Source organism: Tyto alba, unplaced genomic scaffold, assembly GCF_018691265.1.
Source record: "Tyto alba isolate M040663 unplaced genomic scaffold, T.alba_DEE_v4.0 Super-Scaffold_13, whole genome shotgun sequence".
In the NCBI taxonomy this organism is placed as follows: domain Eukaryota; kingdom Metazoa; phylum Chordata; class Aves; order Strigiformes; family Tytonidae; genus Tyto; species Tyto alba.
Window position 1 is genome coordinate 16,794,690 of NW_024881275.1, and position 24,289 is coordinate 16,818,978.

At 47.5% G+C, this 24,289-nt stretch overlaps 1 protein-coding gene across 3 annotated transcripts; it reads right to left on the minus strand.

Moving 5' to 3' along the window:
• Positions 1 to 1,382: 1,382 nt before the first annotated feature.
• TBC1D2 (TBC1 domain family member 2) lies at positions 1,383 to 24,203 on the minus strand. Of its 3 annotated transcripts, none has more exons than XM_042787899.1 (15): positions 24,155 to 24,203; positions 21,862 to 22,030; positions 19,636 to 20,141; positions 18,906 to 19,038; positions 17,867 to 18,005; positions 15,630 to 15,766; positions 14,822 to 15,009; positions 13,305 to 13,691; positions 12,333 to 12,443; positions 10,518 to 10,705; positions 8,858 to 9,328; positions 7,609 to 7,729; positions 5,414 to 5,599; positions 4,631 to 4,752; positions 1,383 to 3,948 (listed from the first exon to the last, which is right to left on the minus strand). In XM_042787899.1, exons 3-15 carry the CDS (start codon positions 20,041 to 20,043, stop codon positions 3,747 to 3,749), a joined length of 2,793 nt encoding a protein of 930 aa, XP_042643833.1. In that variant the 5' UTR covers positions 20,044 to 20,141; positions 21,862 to 22,030; positions 24,155 to 24,203; the 3' UTR covers positions 1,383 to 3,746. The 3 variants fall into 3 exon arrangements, with proteins under 3 accessions (XP_042643833.1, XP_032857626.1, XP_042643834.1); XM_033001735.2 differs by lacking the exon at positions 24,155 to 24,203 and adding an exon at positions 23,652 to 24,146; XM_042787900.1 differs by lacking the exon at positions 24,155 to 24,203 and adding an exon at positions 22,393 to 22,409.
• Between the last annotated feature and the right edge of the window lie 86 nt (positions 24,204 to 24,289).

A 24,289-nucleotide genomic window follows, 5' to 3' on the forward strand; every position in this document is an offset into this window, starting at 1 on the left:
TTCTGTAGAAAAGCTCTTAGCACTGAGAAATGGCTGGAGAGGTCCCAGCTTTGAGTCAGGCCACCAAAGTCAGCTCTTAAATGGGAGGAGAGCCAGCCCCGGGTCTTGTGTCTGTGACGGTGGCAGGAGGTTGCCCAGCCTGCAAGCTGGAGGAGAAACACAGCACTGTGGGATAACTCCAGCTACAGGGTGTTGTTGCTTCCCACTCATGTGCAATGCCTGGGCCCTCAGCTCTTTCCTTCACCCAGGATGAGAAGCTTGTGCTTGGGACAAACACTAACCCAACACCGCAGCACCCTCCCTGGAAATGCCTCTTTCTGGGGCAGCATGCCAGGATACAGGAGTGGATCGAGCGTCTCTGCTGCACACTAGCGCTTTTGCATGCAAGGGCTTAGCTGCAGCATATAGAGGTAATGGTGGTCCAGAACAAAGATCGTTCCAGCCCAATACCACCCAGGGCCAAAAAGGGGTGAAGAAGGGAATCCTCCCAGCCTCTGCCTGTTTGCAGCTCAGGGACTTAGTGAGCCAGCAGTGGCTTTCTGTGTGTTTGGCCACCACCCACCAATTTATCCTCCAAAAACCATATAAACTCTTGGTGGCCCCAAAGGCTGCAATGTGCTGATCTACAGATTAATTGCATGTTCTCGGGGGGTAGGGGCAGGAAGATCTAAACCATCCTTTTTAGGGTTCAAGCTGGTATCCCAAGGTTTAGATTAACGCAGAGACAGAATGCTTAATTTAACAAGTAATGTTATGCATACAGCAAAGCTCAGTGAAGGCTGACGCTGGGGTGGAAAGGCACCTGTTTTATCCACAGGCGCCAGGACAGGCAGAGGGAGCTACTGGGCAGTGCAACCAGGTCAAACTGTTTTCCAGCAACAACCGTTGGCTGTGGCAGCACAAATTACCCTTGTGCACTTCATGACGGGGTAACCTCTGTTCAAAATACCCCTGGCACTGACTGATATTCACTGCAGGTCTTGCAGAGGCCCAAGAGACTTGTGTAGGGCTAATCTAACCTCTGGGCGCAGCTGGCATCTTGTGACATGAGTTCACTGCTTTTCAGTAGCCCTGAAGTTTGTGGAGCAGAAGGGAAATGGAGTAGGGTCCATGAGACCATGCTAGCTTGGCTCCAAGATGCAGGTTTGCACAGGCCTTGCAGATATTCCTGCATCCGCCACATTTTAGTAAAGAATGACTGCAAGTGACTGGTTGGTAGTATGACCAAATGGCCCTCAGAGAATACACGTGGAGCAAAACCAAGAGCTGGTGAAGACACAACAGAAGAGAAACTTCTAACAGCCCTGAGATGTCCTTCCCTTCTGATTTCAATTAAAAATTATTTTCAGAATTTCCCATCAGGGACAAGAGCTTGGTCCTTATACCTTCTTCAGAAAAGTTTATTTTTTAACGGGTCATTATATACCACATATACAAATGTTTATTTATATGCTTGAGACATACATCAGGCTATGGTTTGGTCTAATAATGCACATTCCAAATGCCTTTTTCAAAAAACAAATGGGCAGGAAGGAAGAAAAAAATTGTAAGCCACTGCAAAAGGATCTAGGGAAAATACAACTGTAAGCATACTTCTAATTTCCATGGTTTTGATTTAAAAGATAATGCTTTTCAAAAGTCCGTAACAGTAGCAAAAATCTGCATTTGTGTGCACCCTTAACAGTATGAGTAAATTAGATTAGCAATATCATCTGTAAAGAAAAACCTTCTGCCTTTTGAGCTTCTCTAGCTAGGTAGCATCATTTTAAAAAATGGTGCATTTTTTCCAAGATATTGTGGTAAGACTCCAGTAACATTTTCTTCTCATCCTGCACTTTAACAGTGCGTATAGCTGTCAGTGACACACAGGGGTTCTATCTCACTCTTGTCCACCTATCCACTCTCCTCAAAACCTCATTTCCACTTTGATTACTTCCATACTGTCTGGTTGGCCACCACAGCTCTCTCCCAGCTCAGACTTTTATAGTTCTTTGAAACTGGCTGATCTGTCCAGTTGTGCCTGAGGCAGACCACGTGTCTCAGGTGAAGAGGCTGGTGCTGTTTCCACTGGAGTCTGTAATCTTGGCTACAGCCCACCTGGCTGAGAACAGTACGAGCTATGAATGCTTCTTTACCCTTCCTCTGCAAGCACTGACAACTTTATACCACAAGACATTTAAAGGAGCCATCATCCACTGAATGAGCTTGAGTTCAAGGTCAGTCTAAAGCTGTAGAGCAGAGCTCTCTTTACAGTGGGGTCTGCTGCATGCTGCCAGTGCCAGCACTACAGGCACACCTGGAATAAAGCACTGCTCAGCCGGAAAGCAGGGCAGCAGGATCTGGCACCATGCTAAGGAGAAGAAGTTGTATTTATCTGAAGCACTTGACCCATTCTGGGTCTCTGGAGAACTGAGTTGCACAGGCAAGACATCCAGCCCAGGGGATGGGTGAGCCTGGGAGGCAGGGGAGGTGGCTATCAGACCCCATTCTCGGAGGTAGGCAGGGCATCTCTGTGTGCTAGACCCATGGAGGCCAGCTCCTTGGTTCAGGGGAAAAATAGTATTTTTCCTAAAGAATAACAAGCCACCTTTTGTGACCTAGTCCAAGTGGTTTGCAGGTTCACCCCAGAGTGCCATATTGCATGGGTCAAACACCTTCAATATTGCAAACTCCTACAGAAAAGGCTTCCTTACGCCCGTTATGAATGGAAGTCAGACCGGGATATCAACATAGCAATCTGACACAGGAGGAGCATAACTGTGGGGCAGAGAGAGATGGCCCCACACTCATCCCGGGCAATTGTGAGGTGATCAGAAGACCCAGGGGTCCCCAGCAGTCAGAGTCTCCGTAACATTAGGCCCTGCCTGGAGCCAGGCTGTGGTTGGTTTCACACAGAGATGAGAGCTCCTCTATGGAACAAACACACCTCTGGAAGGCACAGTGCTGCCAGGGGCTGGCCAATCCATAGGTGGCTTTGCTCAAAACTAAACCAAGAGGAGAGGTAGCTCCCAGCATTTCCCAGCCAGGCAGGTAGCCATACCCTGTGCGTCCGTGGACTTCCACAGGAACCAAAATAAACTGGAGAGGCAACTCCACTCCCCCACACCCCATTTTATTTGTCACAACCTGAGATCGATGGAAGGATGTCCTCCAGCTCCCAGGACTTCCTCAGGCCCAACACTCATCTGGAGACAGTGTCATCACTCAGTAACTGCACGGTTAGACACACTGTCTCCTGGCAGATTAGCCACTCAGGGTACCAAGCCTCCAAAGAGCACGTTTTCTTCCTTATCAAATTCAGAAGCTTTAGGTACTAATGAGGGAGTGCTCTTAGTTCACTACTTCTGGTGATTTTACTTGTCTATAAAGATCTCTCTCAAGCCTCCAAGAGAAAAGGTAGAAAAGCCCCATCTGGCTGGGTCTCTTGCACCATGTCAACTTCTGCCGTGGTACCACAACTGGTATTTCCTATGGACCTGATTATATTCCTGTGTAATCCTGAACTGCACAGGACAGGGTTGGTTGAATGGGGAGAAGTATTGAAGAGGATAAACTATGACACCTTCCAATCCATTACAAAGTTTGGCTTGGTCCCCAAATGGTCCTCTACCTACAGCCTTACTTCCTGGGGCAGTTGACCTCCAGCTGTGACCACATTTCCCCCCCACTGCTCCATCTCTTACAGACAGTTGCTACTAAAGACCTTCTGCAAGGCAGGAGGGAAGTGATGAGGAATTCTGTTTTTGTTAAATCTCTTCTTCCTCTTCACTAACAACCTCCTCCAGGTCCTGAGGCCCCTGTTCTGCTCTCTCTTTCACATAGGCTGCTTTGATCGCCTCCAGCTCGCACAGCTCTGCCTCCAGCTCTTCCCTGTGCATTGACCGCCGGTTCCTCAGCAGTTTCATGGGGAAGGGGTTTAAGTCATTGAAGGCAATGTTCATCAGCTTCCTACAATGGAAAAAACAGGTTTGGTGAACCAATTTACTGGCTGGTAACACATGGTAACAGATAGGTCAAGTGCATCCTGGCAAGGAGTAGAGCCTCAGATTTCAGCTGTCTGAGCTCAAAAGTCAGGAAGCAGCAGTCTTAAATGAATCACAGGCAATTCCTTCTCACACAAACACCAATCCAAGCAACACTTTAAACAGCTTTACACCACACCACTTTTTTAAGGTACTGGTGTGAAGCCACCAGACAGGAGACAGTGGAGCAGATGACAATTCTGATGGCCCCTGGGGGAGGAATATTCCCAACATTGAGCTCTTCTGATCACAGAAATCTTCTTCTCAGACACATTGCCATTAAATGTTGTAAGTGGTGCTGTGTTCCCAAATACCCCAACTACAGCTGAGAGAAACCCAGCAAGTGGCAGCACAAGTTCCAGCTGCTGCAGAAAGGAGGCTGGCCCAGACTTTGTGGCCTGCTCTGCTGTAGCATGTCTTTGCCCAAGCCAAAAAGACTTTAAGTAACACCATAAAGGGAAAGTCAAAAAGAGACTGACCCGTGTCCCATGGACCATCCAACACACATGTATCTCTCAAAAGACTGGTCACAAGTCTTTTTAAGCTGACCTAACTGGCAAGCAAGTACAAACACAGGATGGAAGGTTGTCTACAACCCACAGTCCTACCTGCCATCCATGATCATTCTTGTGAAAAAGCGTAGATATTGGTAGATCTCCACACTGTCATGAATTCTTAGGATTTCTTCCTCATTGTACTTAAAAATTGCAAGAGCATAGCGGAAAATCACCTAGAAGGTTGAAAGGTATTTGAGTTGACAAAGTCTTAAGCAGTTGAGGGACCAGACCCTCCTGGTGGAGGCACATGGGGTGGGGCACACAGCACTGCAGTACACGCTGGACACTGGGCTTCTCTTGCTCTCAGCAGGCTGTGTTAGGGCAGGCCTAAAGAAGCACAGAGCTGATCCCATGAGAATGAACTTCTGTAAGCCAATTTACAAGCCCAGAGCATACCAGGTCCTCCAAAAGGACCCCACAGGGATTTTGCAAGGGTTCTCCAGTTCTCCCTATGCATGGGGGCAATGCAAGACTCATGTTTTCAGACACTAACTCTCTGCCCATCTTCTGCTCCCTGTATCTGTCATATTCTCAGCTGTGTCCGGGTCACAGAACAGAAAACACCATGGCCTGTCAGAAAGCCTTTTCACAGCAGGACTACCTGTTAAAACATGCCAGAGATACTGTGCACAGCATCAGGAACTAGGTCTGCCTATTGACAGTAAGCACACATACAACACCGGGGCTGGGAAGCATCAAGGCACCCCACAGAACAGGCAGGATAGGACAGGAGACTCAACCCTGTATCTCTCACACGTGCATACGTCCATCACCCTGCCATCATGTCAGAGAGGTGGTACAGGTGGGAGGAAGGCCTAGACTGAGAAGTTGTACCTTAGTTCCCTCGTACAAGAAGGCATCCCACACTCGCAGGAGGATATCGCTGACCAGGCTGTCCACAAAGGCCACCAAAAACCAGTTGAAGGTGATGAGTGAGACATCAATGTGATACTGCTCAAAATGAGCCATGAGGCGAGGCAGCTTCTCAGACAGGAAGTCTTTGAAGACTCTCTGATCTACCTAAAGTTGACAAAAAAAAAAAGACAATGAAGTCCTAGTCAAGAGCAGTCCTGGTATTGGAGGAGAGAAGCAGTGCAAGAGGACAGTGGTCCATGCATGACATGATAATCACTGGTGCTGCCTTCTAGCCTAACCACACCCTAGGACGAGCAGAGCATCCTTTGTATCCCAACTCTTCAAAATTACTGAGCAGTGTACTTGTACTTGTACGCTGTACACCGTGCAAGGTGTGGAGCTGAAACAGGGCCAAGATACAAGCAGAGATACATACATTCTTCTCACTTAAGAGGATCATATTCCTTTCCCAACCTCAAAGTCAAGAGGGAAAATGCTGCAACATCTTCCCACATCAGTCTCAATGGGATTTTCTGTGATGTCATTAGCATCCAGTTGTGTGACAACGATTAAAACCTGGCCAGGTCTGAATGACTGTACATGGCCCAACAGAATAAACACCTAGTATCCATCTGACTTTGCAAGCATAACCTGAACTTCTCAGTTACCTTCTCTTTGTGGTCTGAGTACTGTCTGTGCTCTGCTGGTTGCATGAGCCAAGACACAGGAATGCAGCTGGCGAGTTCCTTGACCCAGGTTTATAAAGGCTTCATCTCTGAGAAGCTGTGGCTTCATGAAGGGAAGTGCTAAGGAGCAAGATCACAGTTAGGTCTTCTCCTGTGCCCTGTCATACTACTGCTCCAGCTGTGCCAGTCCACTTAGCTGTGACAGTGGTACAATCCAGATGAGGGGATATGCTTGGTCTTTAAAATGTGCAAGAGCTAAATCTTAAGTTTTCCAGCCAACTCAGGACTTTCACTTTATCAAGCCAACCCACAAAGCATCACTGTAGACCTTCCTCTTTAAGTGGATCGTGGCTAGAATTTCAGAGACCAAAGGTAAGGTCAGGCTCCCTCAGATGACAGTCATTTCTCATCAAATGTAGGGGAGTCTCTGTGTCTTCAGTCTGCCATGTTTTCCCTGTCAATCACTCTTTGTCAAGTACAGAGCACTGCCTGTTGAATCTCACAGCTAACACTACCTGCTCTGGATAGACATTTTGCTATCTGCACAGTGATTTGACCGCTTCTCCAGCCTGTGGGGTTGGCCTCTCCACCAGCACACCATTGTCCCAGTAAACATTAGTCAACCAATTCAGTGGCACCATCAGTCACTCTCAGCTACTGATATCTGTAGCGTCATCTACTGTGGGCCCACAGATACAACCCTGTTCTCTCTGAAAGGATCACAGACAATAAAGACACCAAGGCCATGGCCAGGCTCACCAGACCAGGCACTGCTAGGTGTGGGCGGTATGGGCACACAATTACAATCCCATTGACCTCTATGGGATTTATCTTGGCTCTGTGTCTGCCTGGGAGGATGCAGTAGATCTGATACAACACATTTTGAAAACCTTGAAATCCAGTGACTTTGAACCAGGAAGGTAAGTTACTCACAGAACATTTTACAACAAACGGCCAGAGGGCTTTCTGATCTGCAGGGATCTCCAAAGCCAGAATTAACACTTGTATTTGATCATGAACTGAGGCAAGTACAGTGAATATAAAAATCTCTGTATTTTCTTACATCTGCCCAGGGCATTCCAAAGATAGGGTGAAGTTTCCAAAGAAACATCTGAAGGGCTGCAGTACAGTGCCTTCTTCATACATAGTACTACACGTCAGAGTTTGCTGCTTTACCTCTACCAGACCCTCCTTAAAATAAGTAACTGTGCAATTAATGGGCACCTTCCTTCTGATTAACCTGACCTTCAAGTGATTACTCAGGAGTGGTGCTCAATTTCCTAGTGCTGGAGATCAATTTTGCTGCTCCCCTGTGTGTAAAAACTTTGTACTCTCAAGTCTACAATACCTTTGCAATAGAAAGGATTGCGAGGTAGTATCACTGTCTTGTGAGAAACCAAACACACTGCGTGTTGACTGCTTGCTTTTAAACCTTTACTGTAAATCACTGTATCAGAATCCAAACAGATGTGAGGGTGCCCAGCTCACCTGTGACGTTATCAGTGTGTCACTGTAGTAGTCTGCTGGCATTAGGTTCTCCACAATATGGACTAGGCACCAGAAAGCACTTTCCTCATCTTCCAGGACCAGGAGGGCAACAGCTGCCAATCTGCAATGGACAAGACATGGCGAGGCAATGAATCACTGCAGGAGGAAACAGGCCAGCACAGGAACTAGAGAATCCAAGAATCCACCTGGCATGCCTCTAGCTCTGTGAGCATCTAAAATATCAAAGTGGCAGGACAGTTGGACAGAGAGGCAAGTGATCTGTTCTGCAGGTTTCTAAAGAAACCATAGGGCTGTGATTTTCTTTCCCGTATGCTTCTATCAACAGGAAGTATCAAATACAGAACTTGTGTGACAAAGCCAGATTCCCCAGCTAATGAGATGTTCTGTAGATCTGCTGAAGTTAGAAGTGTGCTGATTTTGGCTATTTCAATACAGGAAAGAGCTCAATCAGGGATACTCTGTATTAAGTGAAATATCTCACCTTCACATACATTCTTTTACAGCCCTTACCTGCTTCTGCTATGACATACCCCCTTTTAGCCTAATGTAAAGATAGTATCTAATACCAAGGGCTTTCTAGGGTACAAAATGCCTTTCTGAAGATCATCCAAAGAACAACCAGAATAGCTTACACAGACTTTCCTAATGTGAAATGGTCCAATCAGAAATTCCCCTCCTGCAACAAGTGCCTCTTTTACTTGGCAAAACACTTCTAAAAAGTCTGGTTTTATCTTTTCTATAGCCTTCTTTGGGAAGTGAAAGAAGCCTTTAGATTACCTGAACTTTCTCTTTTCCAGACAGAACCACCCCAGTTTCCTCAGCATGTCATTTGTTGCAACTCCCTCATCTCTTAACACTTCCCAACATTTTCTCCAACTCTTCTCAGCAAAAAAGGAAATCACCAGGGTGTTCTACTGCTGAGCACACTAAGGCTTGGAAATTCAGTCCCAGCCTCATGCTGTTATTCTGGGAGTGCCTCACTCTACCTCCTTTAGTTGCTCCTTTCTATTCTGTAACTATGGAGATGCTGAACAAGTGCATCGTGCCGCTTGCTTGATCCCAGCAACAGCACTGGCTGAAAAATGCACAATTTTACAGGAAAATACCTAGAGCCAGGACAGAACTCTAGAGAGGCAGGCACCTGGGGTTGCTTGAATCACAGCCTAGAGTATGTGTCTACACCTTCTCAGTGCTATCCAATGAAGCAGCAGCATACCTGGCTTCTCACCTGTTCAGTCCCTGGCAGTATCCAATGGCAGGATTGTGCCAGGAGAATGCCAGCAACACCCTCCGGAGCTTGGGGATGAGCTGGGAAGTGGGAGAGGAAAAATGTTTGTTGTTGGTCAGTGTGCGGGGCAGGTCGAGCTCAATTTGCCTGCAGGCAGGCTGCTCGGTGCTCCTGCTCTGCCGTAACAGCCGCTGGTAGTGGTCGGGCAGATGGCTGCAGTGCCGGCTGACAATCCACCTCCAGACCCGTTGCCGATGCTCCACTGGAATGCCACTTCGGATCAGGCTCTTCAGCTCTGCAGAGGGGCTCAGCTCTCCAACACTGTTCCACCTGTCACGGAGGGGCTTCTCCACTAATTCCTGGCTCCGCAGGTTGTTGGACTTTATCTCCAGGGCTTGGATTTTGGCCAGAAGTTTCCAGTCCTCAACTTCATACTCAGGTACAGTCATAAACCCATACTCATCATACTCACTGGAGGGACACAATGCAGAGGTTAGTTCAAAGGACAGTGCTGGTACCTGAAGCAAGGGCTGCTCACTGCTTGGGGCCATGCCAACTACAGCCCGATTCCAGGTTCCTGTCACCCATGCCAGAGCACAAGTACTCCTCCTTCACTTCTCTGGCAGATGAATGTAAGAGCCTGCCATGCTCACTGTTTCAGAGCCTTGAAGATAAATAACAGCCTGCACCAATGGCATACACACACAAACTCAGCTGTAACTTTTCTCTGAGCTACAACACAACCCCATCAGACCTCTCTCACCCTGCTTGCTCCCCTGATCCTAAGGCAGTATCTAGCTCAGCCTGTGTAGCTTCTCCCTACCATGTTCTAGTGCAGAGACAGTTCTGTATGGAGGCTTTGAGTCATCAGACCAAAGAACAGAGATCCATAGCCCCTTCTGATGTCTCCCTGTATGCAAATCTACTGATCAGAAAACACCAGGAATGCTGATAGTAGAGCTCGTTGAGGGTTTGTGCATCATCAGTCCACAGGCTGGGATACTTGTAAGATATCATTATATCCTGGACAGAGAGACCAAGCTTAGCCTTGGGGTCTTATCTCCAAAGTTACCTGGAGAACCTGCAAGTCTGACCAACCAGATGAAATGGAAACTGCTACAGACACGGGGCACTAACTGGGCAGGAAAGCATAAACACAAATGCAAGGACCCCAGCAGCGCTGGTGGCAAGGCTCTCTGTTAGTCTCCAGTCCAGCACCCCTTCACTGCAGCACTTCATTGTCCCCAGCACTAGAACAGTGCAACAACAGTTTTGTATGGCTGGGACTAGAAAACCTCAAAGGATGGGGATCCCGCACCTCCCCACATGACCTCCTCTCCTATAAAAGGAGTTTATCCTCATGTCCAGTGTTTACCTCCCAGGCACACCATGACTGTTGTCACCTGCCATACTGCCTGCCACCGACAAGAAAAGTTTAGGTGTACCACTTTTAACTTTCCCTTCCTACAGTGATTTGCTGTTATCAGATACTTGTGGTCTCCACACCATCAAACTAAACCAACTTCCTTAACCTCCACTCCTAGGTCATGGCTTTAAGTCCCTGCTACAGAAATGTGCCCTGATCTTCCTTGCCTGTGCATTCCCCTCCACAGCCAGACTCCTACAAGGGTGTGAATATCAACATGCTGTTGCCTCTTACCTTACAGGGTTCAGATTAAAACCTTCTTCTGCATCTTCCTTCACATCCCACTGGAGTGCTTCCTGGATGAGGTTCCTCACCAACTCAGCATGGGAACTGGGCAGACCAGGCAGAGCCTCCTGCAGCTTCCGCAAGACTGTCAGGTATTTGCTCTCCATCTGGCAGTTTCGTGCTTGCAGGCAGGCACACTGATGGGGAAACAAGAGGGAATGAGCTAGCTCATTGATGGTTCTTTCTGCATTGCACTGCTCTCTACTGGTGTGTCCTGCATATAAAGTGAAGACTCCTGAATAGCAAAGCCCCAGAAAACACATCCAGCAGTATTCTACAGTCAGTGGAACTGCAGCTGTGAATGAACCACCCTGGTCTATGAACAAGTACAAGCTGCAGTAGATAGCATGCAACAGAAGTTGCTTATTGAGTGTGAGACCTACTACAGCATCACCTAATTTAGCTACTGCATTGCATCGGTGGATGGCCATATCCCAGCCAGCTCGGCTCAGGACACAATCAAAGCTGCAGCTGAGTTCTCTGCAGGCTCCTCCCCTGCTCTTCAGACAAGTTATCTACCCTGCACTGAGCTGTATCCTGACAAAACACATCTATCCTGGGACTAAGCTATAACTATACCATTTTCAGAATCCATGGCAGCACCACGGGCGAGGTGACCGCGTGCCCCTCAGCAACCCTCATCCCATGGCACTCCTACACAACATTTCTCAAAGCACAGGAAGCCCAACTGAGTTCAAAGAGGAGGACAGTCCCTGCCACCATCATACTCTGGGGCATACAAAGCAAAAAAATGAATGAGGACTGTTATCCCCACTCCATAAGTGAGGAACTGAGGCCACACAGGTGACAAGACTCACCCAATGTCTCACCAGAAGCTCAGTGAAGACTCCTGCTCAGTGGGAAGCAGCAATTGAAAACAAAATCAAAATAGAAACCACAGAGAGAATTAGGCCACATATAAAGGGGACAAAAGGGAGTGTGGGATACTGTCAAACTACCGATTTAATCATCATTTTGCCTCACATTGAGCATGCTGGTCTGATTACTATCTTTCTGGAGGTTATAGCAGTTTGAGGATCAGAGAAGGGCAGTAAGTTAGGAGGTAGGCAGAGTTTCAAAGAACTAGAAAGCAAACAGATGTAGGAATAGCAGTAATACTTCAGAAACAGCTTTTTGCACTGCTCGCGTAATCCAAGACTGTGGAGACATACCTTAAAACCCAGGAAGTAAAACCCAGGGAAAACCCACAGAACAAATGCCAGCACAGACCACCAGCCTGGGGAAGCGGTTCAGGAGCAGAAGGCTGGATTAGACAAGTCTGAGAGTAACTAGGTTATGCATATTTACTAGGCTAGAAGTAAAAACAGAGTTGAAGAAAACATAAGAACTCTGATCTAGCTGTAGGACCCGAGAATGCTGCCCCCTTGCATTGCCAAGCCTGGTAGAAAAGTCAAGACTAGAGGAAGCCGAGGCTCAGTCAGTCTGCGACCTCTCAGGAAAATTTTCTGATTCCCTGCACCTGGTGTTTCTTTTTTATTTGTATCCAAAATCATAGTTGAATTTGTATTAAATTTCAACATCCTTAAGACTAAGCTTTGCAGGTATTTTACTTTTACTGAAGAATGAAAATGATCATGTCTAATCAGGGGGCAACACAAAGCAGGAAAAAGGTCAGACTGAAAAAACCACATTGGGAAGAAAGCTTATTCCTGGTGTGTTTTGGACCAAAATCCATTCCAGTGCCAACTTTGGGAAGAAATTAGTAACAGCTCTCACTTTTAAAAAAAAGTCATTCTGCCTTACCTTCATCAGAAGGGCTTTTTCCTTCTCAGCAATGCTTGTCCAGAGTCGAGTAACCTGGTGGATCTCCGAGTTGAGAAACTGGTTCTGGGTTTTGTATGCATCAATATCATCCTGTCACGAAGCAAAACAGTCACACAAGGAGTGTTCTTGAGGGGCTTGGAACCCCCTCCCACTTCAGGGATCTCAGGTGTGGATTGTGTTAAGGACAAGAAAATATCTCAAGAGTTTTGTGTTCTGGGGAGAGGACGGGACTCCCCAGGACAAATATTGCCTACAAAGGAAATCAAGTCATAACATTAAATATGAGTCAGGTATAGACAAGACACTTGAAAACGCTAAATGCACTGCACGTACATGCTTGGAAAACACAGAGACATCTGGGTGATATAAAGCTAGAGAAGCACCTAACTAAGATGAAGGATATATCTGTTTTGTTCTTTTTTTTTTTTTTTTTTTTTTTTTACTAAACTGACATAAACCTCTGCCCCATTGCTGGCAGCAAAAACAAACACTCTCCCACAACACAGTAAGTGGCTCTTTTGGCAATTCTCCACCCCATGCTAACTGGTCATTATAACTGTGCCTATAGCAACATAGAGCAGGCTGGATCTGAAAGAACCAGGATGTATTAGGAAACTGTTTGCAAGATGGAAACACAGAGGAACAAAGCTAGTGAAGGCAGCAGGTGAGACTGCAGCTGTGAAACAAAAGATGAGCGAGAAACAGGCAGGCACTGAATTGTGACATGAATTCAAACAAAATAGGCTCTGATCTGAACCTCAAACTGACCCAGATGATTTTGAGCATCCTGTTGGTATCAAGTGAGACCCTTCCAGCCTGCCTCTGGTTTGGAGACAGATGAAGCAACTAGCAGAGGTATATTCTGTGCTTCCTGCAAGGAACACCCTCCCACTGAACCAGAGTGCACAGAAATGGGAGCCGCTCCCAAATGGTACCTGACATCTCACACACCTTCAAGTGCTCAATCTCCTCCTGCTGCTTATACAAGGTCTCTGCAGTGATAGTGTTGGCTTCTTGCAGGGGGTCAGAGAGCTCATGGGCCATCTGCTCCGTCAAGGCCATGATCACTTCCTGTTTGGCGTGGTTCTTCTCCATCAGAAGCTGCACGTGCTCCTTGAGTTCCTGGATGTGGCTGTCTCTCAGAGCCAGTATCTGCTCCAGTTCCTTCTTTTCTTGCTCAAGAGCTTCCAGTCGACCAGTAAGATCTGCAATTTGTCTGACTTTGTGGCGCACCAGCTCCAGCCTGTCCTTATCTTCTGCTGCAGTGAGATACATACTAGATACTCGCTTCTCCTGCTGGGCTGCCTCCAGAGCTTTGTGCAGAAGTTTAACCAGCTCCTGGAAAGGGAATGCAAAGCCATCACATCACAGTGATGCCCAGGACAACAGCAGCACAGACAGCACAGACTCAACCAGTAATGAATGAACAGTGAAAGGTCCCCAGGATCTTGAAACTGACTCCTTTCAGAAGCAAAACTGAAGGCAGCAATCTTGGAAATCACAATGCCTCCCCGGTAGAGCAGCTCTGCTCTCAGAGCTGGGCTTGAAAGGTCTCTGTAGCAGGCCACAGGTGACTTGACTTTAGGTGGATTGCTAAGACAAGCTCCTGCTTACACTGTCTGAACTCTGGCTTTCTTAAATCTTTCTTGGGAGGCCCATCAGAGACCAAAGAAGCTGAAGATCTGGTCAGCAGTGTGGTAAACTGGGAAGGAACTAATGCAGTGTGCATCTATCTGTGCTACCAGAAGGGAAGTGCTATATCCATTTTAACCTTCCTCTGCCAGAGTCCTCCCTCACTCCATCCCACATGAAGGCACAAAAGCTTGCCCCAGCAACATGCTGCTGATTCGAGCTCTGCCATCTCGACCACTTAAGGAAGCCAATCAAGGATGCAGCTGATTGCCCACCATGGCACCTGGATCTCCTGCCTCTTCTGCTGGAAGGGTTACCTGCATCACTAGTGGAGAGCCTGGCATTGCTCCATGCATGTGAAGAAGTACAGTACCACTAGAAGAGGCAGCCCTTGCAGTGATCTGTGTGGTAACTTCTGCAGCCAAATCATCTCTTAATGGTAGATGACCGTTAAAAAAGAATGATCTACTGTTAACATGACTCAATCTGGCAGTTCCTGACAGTGTCATGGTACCTATTTAGGACTGTACTTCATACATTCACTGAGCAATAGAGATGCATGAGCAAGACAGCTCCAGAGCACACCTGAATTCGGTTTACCTTCTTTTTTCCCCAGACTGACAGCTGCACCTCCTAGCAACAGCTGATGGACAGCCCATTTCCCCTTGCATGGGGCAAAAGGTGGCACATACAAAGGGGTAACACCAGAAGCTTCAACTGGTCCCCAGTGAGTGGCTGCTGAGCACTTCTCAGCTTAATACCAAGGTATAAGGGAGTCCCTGTGACCAGTCTCAGGACCCTGCCCTTAAAAGCAGCAGACTTTTTGCCACACTCACCTTCTGTGACTTGACTTCCTCTGTGAGTGTCAGGATCTGTTGCTGTAGGACACTTATTTTATCCATTGGATTCCTCTCCCTGGACAGTTCTTCAGGCAAGCCTGGGAAGCCACTGTTCATCCACCTGGCTTTCCTAACCCAGTTCAGCCTGGGTTCCATCCTCCCATCCTCCGGGGTCCCCTCCTTAACTGAAGAGAAATAGGGTTAATTTACACAGAATTGGGTTACTACTATGAACTCTCGAGTCTTGCTATAGGGGGACTTGCAACAGTTCATCAAAGACTGACACAGAGGACAAGGAAAACTGACCTGCTGGGATCCACAGGCTTGAAGCACAGACAGTAGGGATCAGACACACGTAACACCAGAATAAACAAAGCTGTGACATTTTACAGTACCTGTTATTCCACCTTGCACCCTGCCCACCTATCTTGCATACCGCACATACAAGTTACCATCATGGAGAGGTAACTTCCCAAGCACGTAATACAGCTGCTGAGCTTAGCCTGTGACCGTGCAGAAATTAACTTGTACCTCAAAAAAATACCAGTATGGGTTGGCACCGTAGATGGTATTTTTGCTACTGCAGAAAGTTCCAGAGGTAGAGGAGATAGACAGATGCAGCCTGAGGCAGAGCCAAAAGAGTCAGTCTTGTGCCAGCAACCCAGGAGGGGGCCCAAGACAATGTGATAGTTTTCACATCCCATGACAACTTGCCACCCTTTTCCTCCCTTTCCTGCTACGTCTGACTCCCTGCTAGTAGAAGGCATCATACTCAGACCAGCTCACACAGCTCAGTAACAAGCACCTGTACACCCTGCTGCCACTTCTGCCTCTTGCTCCTCATCCGGGTTCTCAGAATGGTCCTGGAATTCACTGAAGCTAAAGACGTTCCCACTGTTTCCCCAGAGCTGCTTGGAGCCACAGATATTGTAGACAGTGTTTCTGAAACAAGAAGAGATCAAGACAGCCTAGTGAACAGGTGAAGTCATGATCACTGCAGCTAGGGAATACTCAAACTATTCAATGCCTTACCTCCCACCCCTCCTCTCAAAACCTCTCCTTCATGTGCTAATAAAATTAATTGTTCATATCACTAGCGGTCCTGAGGGGAGTAAGGTTGTAACTGTTGTAAATCATGAAGGTGCCACAAAATCAGTATGAGCACAGCAATGCAAATCAGCAGAAGATCTTTCCCAGTGCACTTGAGTCCTATACACAAACACATCAGGCTGAACAGAGGGATCAAAGGTAACAGTAGCCCAACCACATCCCTCCGTCCCTTCTTTCTTTCTTTCTTTTCCTTTTTTCCTTCCCTTTCCTTAGCTCACTTCAGAAATTCCCAGGTGGCCAAGAAAACCTCAGCTATCTAGAGCACAGCCAAAACTGCCACAATGATCACATCTGAAGCAGTCACAGGTCCTGTGTTCTGAACTGCATTTATAACCTTGCCACAACAAACTCAGTAGACTTTGATGCAGTAAGGATATTGAGGAACAAAATTGCAATCTGACCCAGAAGCAGTTTGTTACAGCTGCTGCTATCAGGTATTGCCAGAAGCATTATGAGATGACTTTACAGCATTATGCAGAATCGCAAATGCACAAGTATTTTCTGTAATACCTATACAAGAAGGTGAGACAGTAGCCTATTTGTAAAAAGGTCATTTCCCTTCTCCTCCCATGCTGTCCATCAACTAAACTAAAACAAGCCTGTTGTTTTGATGTCTACAAAAAACTCAGTGTCGGCTACTTCCTAACTGTAAATAAAGTTGGCATTTAGATATTGTTCTCCTTTTGCCTTGCTACTGTAAGGCTCCACAGCAGAAGAGCACACATATCTGACCTCAGAGAACATATTGCCACATAAGATCAGCAGACTTTCATTCCCTGTCATCTGCAGTCAGCAATCATTCAATGCAACTTTTATACTTTTCTCTACCTCATACTGCACTTTGTTTTTCCTCTGAGACAGCAGCTCATGGATCTGATGAACTTGGCTGAAATCTGACACGCTACACTCATGAAGTCATGAAGCCTGACAGTGATAGAGCCTGAAGAAATGTTCACAGAACCAGGGGAGCCACATAATTTGAAGCTGAAAAGAGGCAGTTGTTATTTAAGCTAAAAAAAACAAGGCTGGGGAGTGGGGAGGAGGAGATATGATCACATTATTTTTAACCAAAGTGAGGAGGAGAGAATGCATAGCCTGTAAAATAGTACAGCTGACGCTGATTCTCTTTGATCCCATAAGGGATCTTTCTTCCTATCAGCATCAGATTGTAGCCACAGTAGCAGTGGCAAAAAACTACAGCAAACTTCCCCACCAAAAACTTCTGGTAGGTGCCAGGCTACCTACCACATCTCTGGCCACTTACAAATTTTTGGTTATATGCAAGTAAGTGACTAAGACACACTTAAGAAGATGTTGATGAGGGTTGTCTTTGTGCAACTTTAACTGCCCAAGGCTTGTAACTTGTAGCCCTGATGGAGCTACATATTGCAACTGCAGAGAAGCATCTTTGTAGGCAGTGGGGGATTTTCACATACTTGAAACTCAGTAAAGAGTAGCAAGTTGGGCAGTGTCAAGTCATATTGCAGGCTGAAACACCTTTTGCTTGGAGTTCCTGCTTTAGAGAGTGCACTACATTCAAGATTCTTTGAAACCACTGGAAAGTGCTAATGGGCTTCTATCACTGGACTGCAGAGTCCAGCTCAATCTGCCCATGTGCCCTTCCAAGAGTGATGTGCAGATGCATCGCAGTAGGCATACAAACCTCTACCTACACCGAAGAAAGCTTAACCAAGTCCTGGGTCTGCCACTAGGATCTTTGCTAAGAGGGCTAGATGATGTGAAATGCATTGGAACAGGGGGATGTGAAAGACCCCCGGTAGGAAGCTTCTTTTTGCCTGGAATATCTTTCAAAAAGCTGCTTCATGGTTCTTCCACCTAGGCAAGAGTCCTGTTTCATACATGACAGGCAAGGAAGGCACAAAGTGGTAGGCCAACACGTCAACTGCACTGCAGCTCTCCTCATGCACTTACTGTATCTCTGTCCAAGGGTGCTTAAGGGAAATATTCTGCAAAGCAGTAGATGTTTGAGGTGCAGGCAAAGATGCTGCCTTTAAACCCACTGCTTCTGTTGGTGTTTTCACTGGAGGCAGAAAGTCTTCACTGTCAACACCTATGTAAAAACCAACCAGGACAGAGAAGAAGTGAGCAAGACAGAATTCCACTGGACTTTGTCTCCTTCACGTAACTTGAGAGCCACAGCATTTTACTACAGGTATATATTCCATGTTCAATTGTCAAAGTGGAACAAGGACAGCAAAGCAGGTTTCCTTAGTTTTAAGTCAAATTACAGAAGGTTCCATGTACAAATAGAGTCACCTGTTCAAGGACAATCAAGTGCCTTCAACCATTTATACAGGAGAATGACTAAGCCTAAACAATCAAACTTTAACCACCTAAAGGAAAAAGGGAGTTGTTACTGTTCTCTTCCCCCATTCCAAACAGTGCTTGATAGTTTTAATGTGCAGGTAATACTCCACAAACACAGTCTGTTACCAAATTATTGCTGTAGCAAAATGCCAGTGTACCCAGAACCTTTCAGAGCAGACACCTACTAGGGAGCTGGTTATGTGTTTCAAACAAAATGTTCACCCAGACATAACTAAACAGGTGAACACCCTGCTTGTGCCCTCCCCTGATCTACCCGCCTGTGTACTCCCACTGCTAGGAATACACACCTTCATCCCACCCCCACTGAAAAAACCCTTGGTTGCTCTAAATTTCACAGGGCTCTCAAGAGGAAAGGTATATACCAAATGTGCACACTTCACATGCATGAATAAAATCAAGAGGCAATTCATGATCATAATACACCTGAGCATCTCCAACCACATGCTGTGGATTAGAAGACAGTCCATTCACATTCATCCATAATAAGGCCAGATGTTTCAAACATCAATCAAGTATTGATAATTAGCACCTACATTTAAAAACCTGGCCACTTACAGATGAGGAACACCATTCATCACCGGAGGGCTGAAAGCAAAAGAAAGCTGACATATGCAACACCTACCTGTTCTGCCAGCCAAAGGATCATTCACAAACTGGGAGCTGCCCACAGGAAATCTGCTCTGAGCATTGCAAAATTCCCAACGTCTCATTTGTAGCTGTTGCAGCCAGTACATCATTGCCTGTTTGTTGATTGCCTAACATAACACAAAACAGGAAGGGAAGGGGAGTAATCATGAGACAGCCTGAAGGGCTGACCACCACTTCACTGCCCAAGTCAGCAGAAATAAAGGCCAGCTGTGTCAAGCCTATGCTATATCCTCTGCTCCTAACACTGAGCTGGGAGGACAGAGTAAATCTTAAGCATGGCTTTAGTAACAGAACCTCAGTGCACCACTGACCTCATTTTAAAAGTTTTTACTATGCTCCAAGCAGAAATGTCACAATTATTTCAGCCAGGAATCACCCACAGGTTCCTGCTGGAGCAACCATTTTAGGCAGGGGAGTTAATTTCTGTTCAGCAAATTACAAAAGGACTGCAGGGCTCCTCAATGATTCTAATTCAGCACTCAGTTTGGTTTTAACTCCTATTCTGTTAAACAACAGCCATCTCACAGGTAATGGAGTCCCAAACTTGCCAAAACAATGCAAGTAATTTAGGTCCAAGTGGTAACAGTTGAGGCTGGGAGGACTAAAATTAAACTCAAGCTAAGAGGTATCTTAACAGAGATGCGTCTGTCCTAATTGGACATGTTTTGTATCAGCCCCTCCCCTAAGAAGACCCTGTCTCTTACCTTCAAAGTAAAAACTCTGCTTGGTGTTCTGATCTCAAAAACCCCTTCCCCATTTTCCACCTTGCAGTCAAAGCTGGCGCTGGCAAGATCAATAGTCCCCAAAGGGTTGATGTCCTGTGCAGTTCTGTAGTATAGTAAATTACATTTGTTTTCATCATAAAAGAACCAACGAGACTTCCAGGTCTTGATTGGACCCTTAATGCCCAGCTTATTTAAATAGCCACAGAGCTTTTTCCTGGATGATTCTCTGCTGGGTTTCAGCTGTACATTTTCCAGTTGCCCAGAAGAGGAAGGCAAGTCTTTCTCTTTTGCTGAAGCTCCACTGCTGCTGCAATTATCCAGATCTGACTCCACTAAATTGCCTGGAGAGGCAAGGGGACAAGCTTCACTTTCTGGTCCTTTTTTCATCTCTTTCAGGAAATACACTCAGAATTGGATTGAAACAGGAAATTCTTTAAGTAAATAAGTAACAGCAAATCCCAACTATGTCATCATTGTTACAGAACCTGCAGCAAATGAAAAAGGAGGAATAAACTCAGGTCTGGCATACAATAAAAAACATTCCCTAGTTTTCAAACTGCCCAGCCAAGGTCTTTGACTTCTACTTTTGGTCACTGCTCCCTGCCTTGCTTGTCTCAAATGACTGCTGTATGTCTGTTTTCTCCCTTTTCCATTCCTAAATTAGTCTGGACTAGCAGCCAAGAAGCAATATCACAATCTCCTGAGTGAAAAATAAGTAGAGTCTGTGGGCATACCAAATCAATAGCAATAACCAGGGCATTTGAAGCTACAGACAACAATGTTAAGTGAAAGTTTCAGAAAATGTGGCAAGATAACAAGCTCGGGGGGGGGGGGGGTGGGGGGGGTGGGGGGTGTGCAGCACATACCTAGTTCAAGAGATTTCAGGCAAGTGTATCCTGGCATTTCCACCAAAAGTTCAGCTAATATTTTAAACAATGGTGTCTGGAGAATCCTTATAAATCATTTGTGTTAGCTAAGCATTGCTGTTAAAAAGCCTTCATGCCATGTGTTAGGTCTCCAATCAGTAGGCCTCAAATAATGGATTATGCACCAGAGAAAGTAATTCTGTGATCATTCCAAAAGAGACTTGGCTGCTCAGTGGCCAAAGTAACCTGCTGGGTTCTCAAGAAGAATGTAATGTGCAAGAGAGAAAAAAAAAATACAGCTGGAAGGGATCTGTGGAGACCTCAAATCCAACTTCCCTCTCAGAGAAGGGGCCAACTTCAAAGCCATAGCCAACTACTTAGATCCACATTCAGATGAATTTTGATCATATGCAAGGATGGCAATTCTGCCAAGTTTCTGGGCATTATTCTAAAAGCTTAACAATATGGAAGGTGTGATTTTTTGCTTAGAGCTAGATACCCATGGCCCTTGTACAGAAAAAGCTAACAACACTCCAGAAAAATACATATAAATAATTCCTTGCATTTTTTTAAGTAAAAACATAGCTTGAAGATCAATAAACTAAAAGACTACCAGACACTTCAGTTCAGATACAAACGTATCTGAAGCAAATAAACTGTTGCAATGTTAAGTTAGTGGGAATCCAACCACAGACAGAAAACTACTGAATACAATAGCCAGCTGTGTGACAAAATGTGAATGGAGACTAATACAGTGGAGCACACAAAGACGTTGCCCAAGCTCATGCCCTTACTAACGACTTATCCTCACGACTGAAAGAAGGCTTATGCATTCCACAGCTGGCCAAACCCCATCACATTTATTGCTGTCCCCTCCTGTTTCCACATTAGCTTTTTAGACAACTATAGAAAATGTTCACTCTTTTTGGAAAGCTACTGAGCTTCTTTTAGTTCACTTTCCTGACACCATGGATCCTGCCGCTGAATGCATTCACAGATGCCAGGAACAAGCACCCTTCATGAAGGTGTTGCCTCTGCTAAGTTTCTGAAACATTCAAAATCTCCATTTCCAAGCTAATTTTGCCTGGCACAAAGGAACCATCATCATAAGGAAGAAGCAGTCTCAACTCTCCCTAAGGGATCCTGGGGCTTTTATGGCAGTAGCAGCATAAGGACCTCCTGTACTATCTGAAGACTCCATCACACTCTACCTCTTGCTAGGATGATGGTCCATAGGTCCATATCATGAACAGGATCAAGTAAGCATTTTGGTTTCAAGCACGAAGTTAGACAGCTCATGTCAGATCTGCATTGCAAAGCACTCTAGAGAAAATCTCACCTCCTTAAGAGAAGCGGAGAGATACTCCTGGAAGTCACTGTCTGCTGGCATAGAGCAACTGCTGCAGGCACCACCAAGCAGGTAACCACAGCCTCCAAAACAAATCCAACAATGGAAAACGGGCTTCCGCCTGAAGTTTCCTTCATTCCAGTGGCTGCATGGGAACCGTCTGAAAGAGATACTCAGCTGAAAGCAGCTCTGACTGGCTCATCAATGAAAAGAGAAGACCAGGGTGAACACCACATAGACCTTTCCCGGAGCTGCTGCTGTGAGCATCACAAGGCAGACCCCCCTCCTCCCCCCGTGCCTCCCCCGGCGCCGAAGGAGCACCACCCAGCCCAGCTGCACCCCGCTAGGGCACAAGCAGAGGCTGCTGGAGCCTGGCACAGGGCTGCGCTGCCCGGCACGACGGAGGCCGGACCCTGGCACCACTTGCACCGCCCGGCCCAGGGCGGGGGGCACCGCGGGGCTGGGCGGGGTGGCGGTATCCGGGCAGCCGGCCGCAGGATGGCGGGGGGGGGGCGAGGGTACCTGGCTCCGGCCGCCGCCCCGGGCTTCCTGCCGGGCCGGTCTGGCGGCGGGGCGGGGCGGGGCGGGAGCAACGGGGGCGCGGAGCAAGAGGGCTGCGAGGCAGCAGAGGACAGCTGCAGCCACGGGGAGAAAAAAAAGAGGAGAAAAAAAAAAAAAAAAAAAAAAAAAAAAGGACATTTTAGCCATGTGACATTGAAAGCAAGCCCAGAGGGGAACAGCTCACGGGAGCTGCAGGGGACCAGCAGGTCCCATCTGCTAGGAGGGATGCGCCCCGAGACCGCAAAGCTGCCTGCCGGTGTGGGGGATGCAGACCCACTGCCCACGGGACCCCTCGGTGTGAGAGCCACAGCTGCGCAGTCAGCGGGGGCGAACTGCGCAACGCAAACGAATTTTTCAGGGTAAAAACGGTGGTACTCGGTGCCGCAAGAGGCTGGAGGCTGGTAGGCTCAAGTTGGGCCAAAGGGTCCAGACTGACCCCTGAAAAAGCCTCCAAAATAGGTAGTGCAGGGAACGGGAGTATCAGAGACCGCCCTAACCCAGCGGCGCAGGGCTGGGGGAGCACAGGGGGACAGGGGCAGGCTCCCTCGCTCACTGGCAGCTGCCTCTCCTCCCGCCAGCGCTGCCAGCTCAGCAGGCCCTGAACTGGCCTGGGAAGGCACTTCTTACGCCCTATCCCCAGGATAAGGAGTCTGTATGGTTTTGACTTTCTCTGCCCACAGTGACAGCTGAGCCTTGATGTGACTTGTTTCGGTTGGTCTCATGAAACCCCCAAGTTTAGCCAACTTCACCAACTTTTATCACTGACGCTAGCCTGCAGCGATAGCTGAGCCTTGGTGTGACTCATTTCCGTAGGTTTCAAGAAACCTCCAAGTTTAGCCAACTTATATCACCAACATTAGCCAAGTTTAGTACCTGAACAGCAAGAAGCAAAACTGTCCCAATGTCCAGCAGCCCATCCTTCCCCTGCCCTAAACCCCCAAACTGTAGAACACATGACTACAGCATGCAAGCTCTACGCATTTCTGTAGACAAAACCAATCTGATCCAGATTGGGCTTGCATGGCAGCTGGCCACTAGGCTTGATCAGTGCTGATGGTGCCTAGCTCGACTAGGCAAAAGCAGAAAGAGCGAAGGTTATACTTGCAGTTGCATGAAGTCCTTCTCCCCTCTGAAGCCTGCACTGCCTTCTTTCCCTTTCGCTGCAGCTGGAGGGAGATGACCAAGCGGGTCAAAAAGGGTGGTATCAGAGCAGCACTGACCTGTCTATGCATAGGCTGCTCTTAAAGTGCCTTAAGTCTCATCCGGACTTCAACTGGCTAGCACCAGCACGGCTGCAAAATAACCACCCCGATGCTGGCACAGGCATACAGAACCACACAAGGGACTGAACTGGTGAAGAGTCCAAGCATGGGTCGTCTTGTCCAAACGGCAACCCCACGCAGCTTCGAGGCCCAGCACGCACTGCATGACTCAGGGAGGGGACGGCAGCTGCAGGGCCGCCAGCAAAGGCAGCACGGAGGGGGGGGGTGTGTGTGGGGTGTGAGGGTGCCTGCCATGTAGCCATCACAGACCCGCCAGCTCTGCCGGAGTCCCAGTCCGACCCTGGTAAAGGTGCCAGCCGCGTCACTGGCGGCTGCACGGGGCGAAGGGCAGGCCAGGAGAGAGGGGACGGGCACAGCAAGAGTGGATCTGCACCGCACACGGGCGATACTGCCGGGCACAGCATTTTCCGGCGGCAGCCCACCCCCCCCCAAGCCCGCACCAGGAAGGCTCTGAGGCCTCGGGGAGCCCCTGGGAAGCAGCTGATGCGAGGCCACACTCCGGAGCTGGAAATGGCGGCTGCCCGGCGGGGGCGGGGGGGGAAGCAGGCTGCGCATGCGCACCCCTTCCCCCAGAC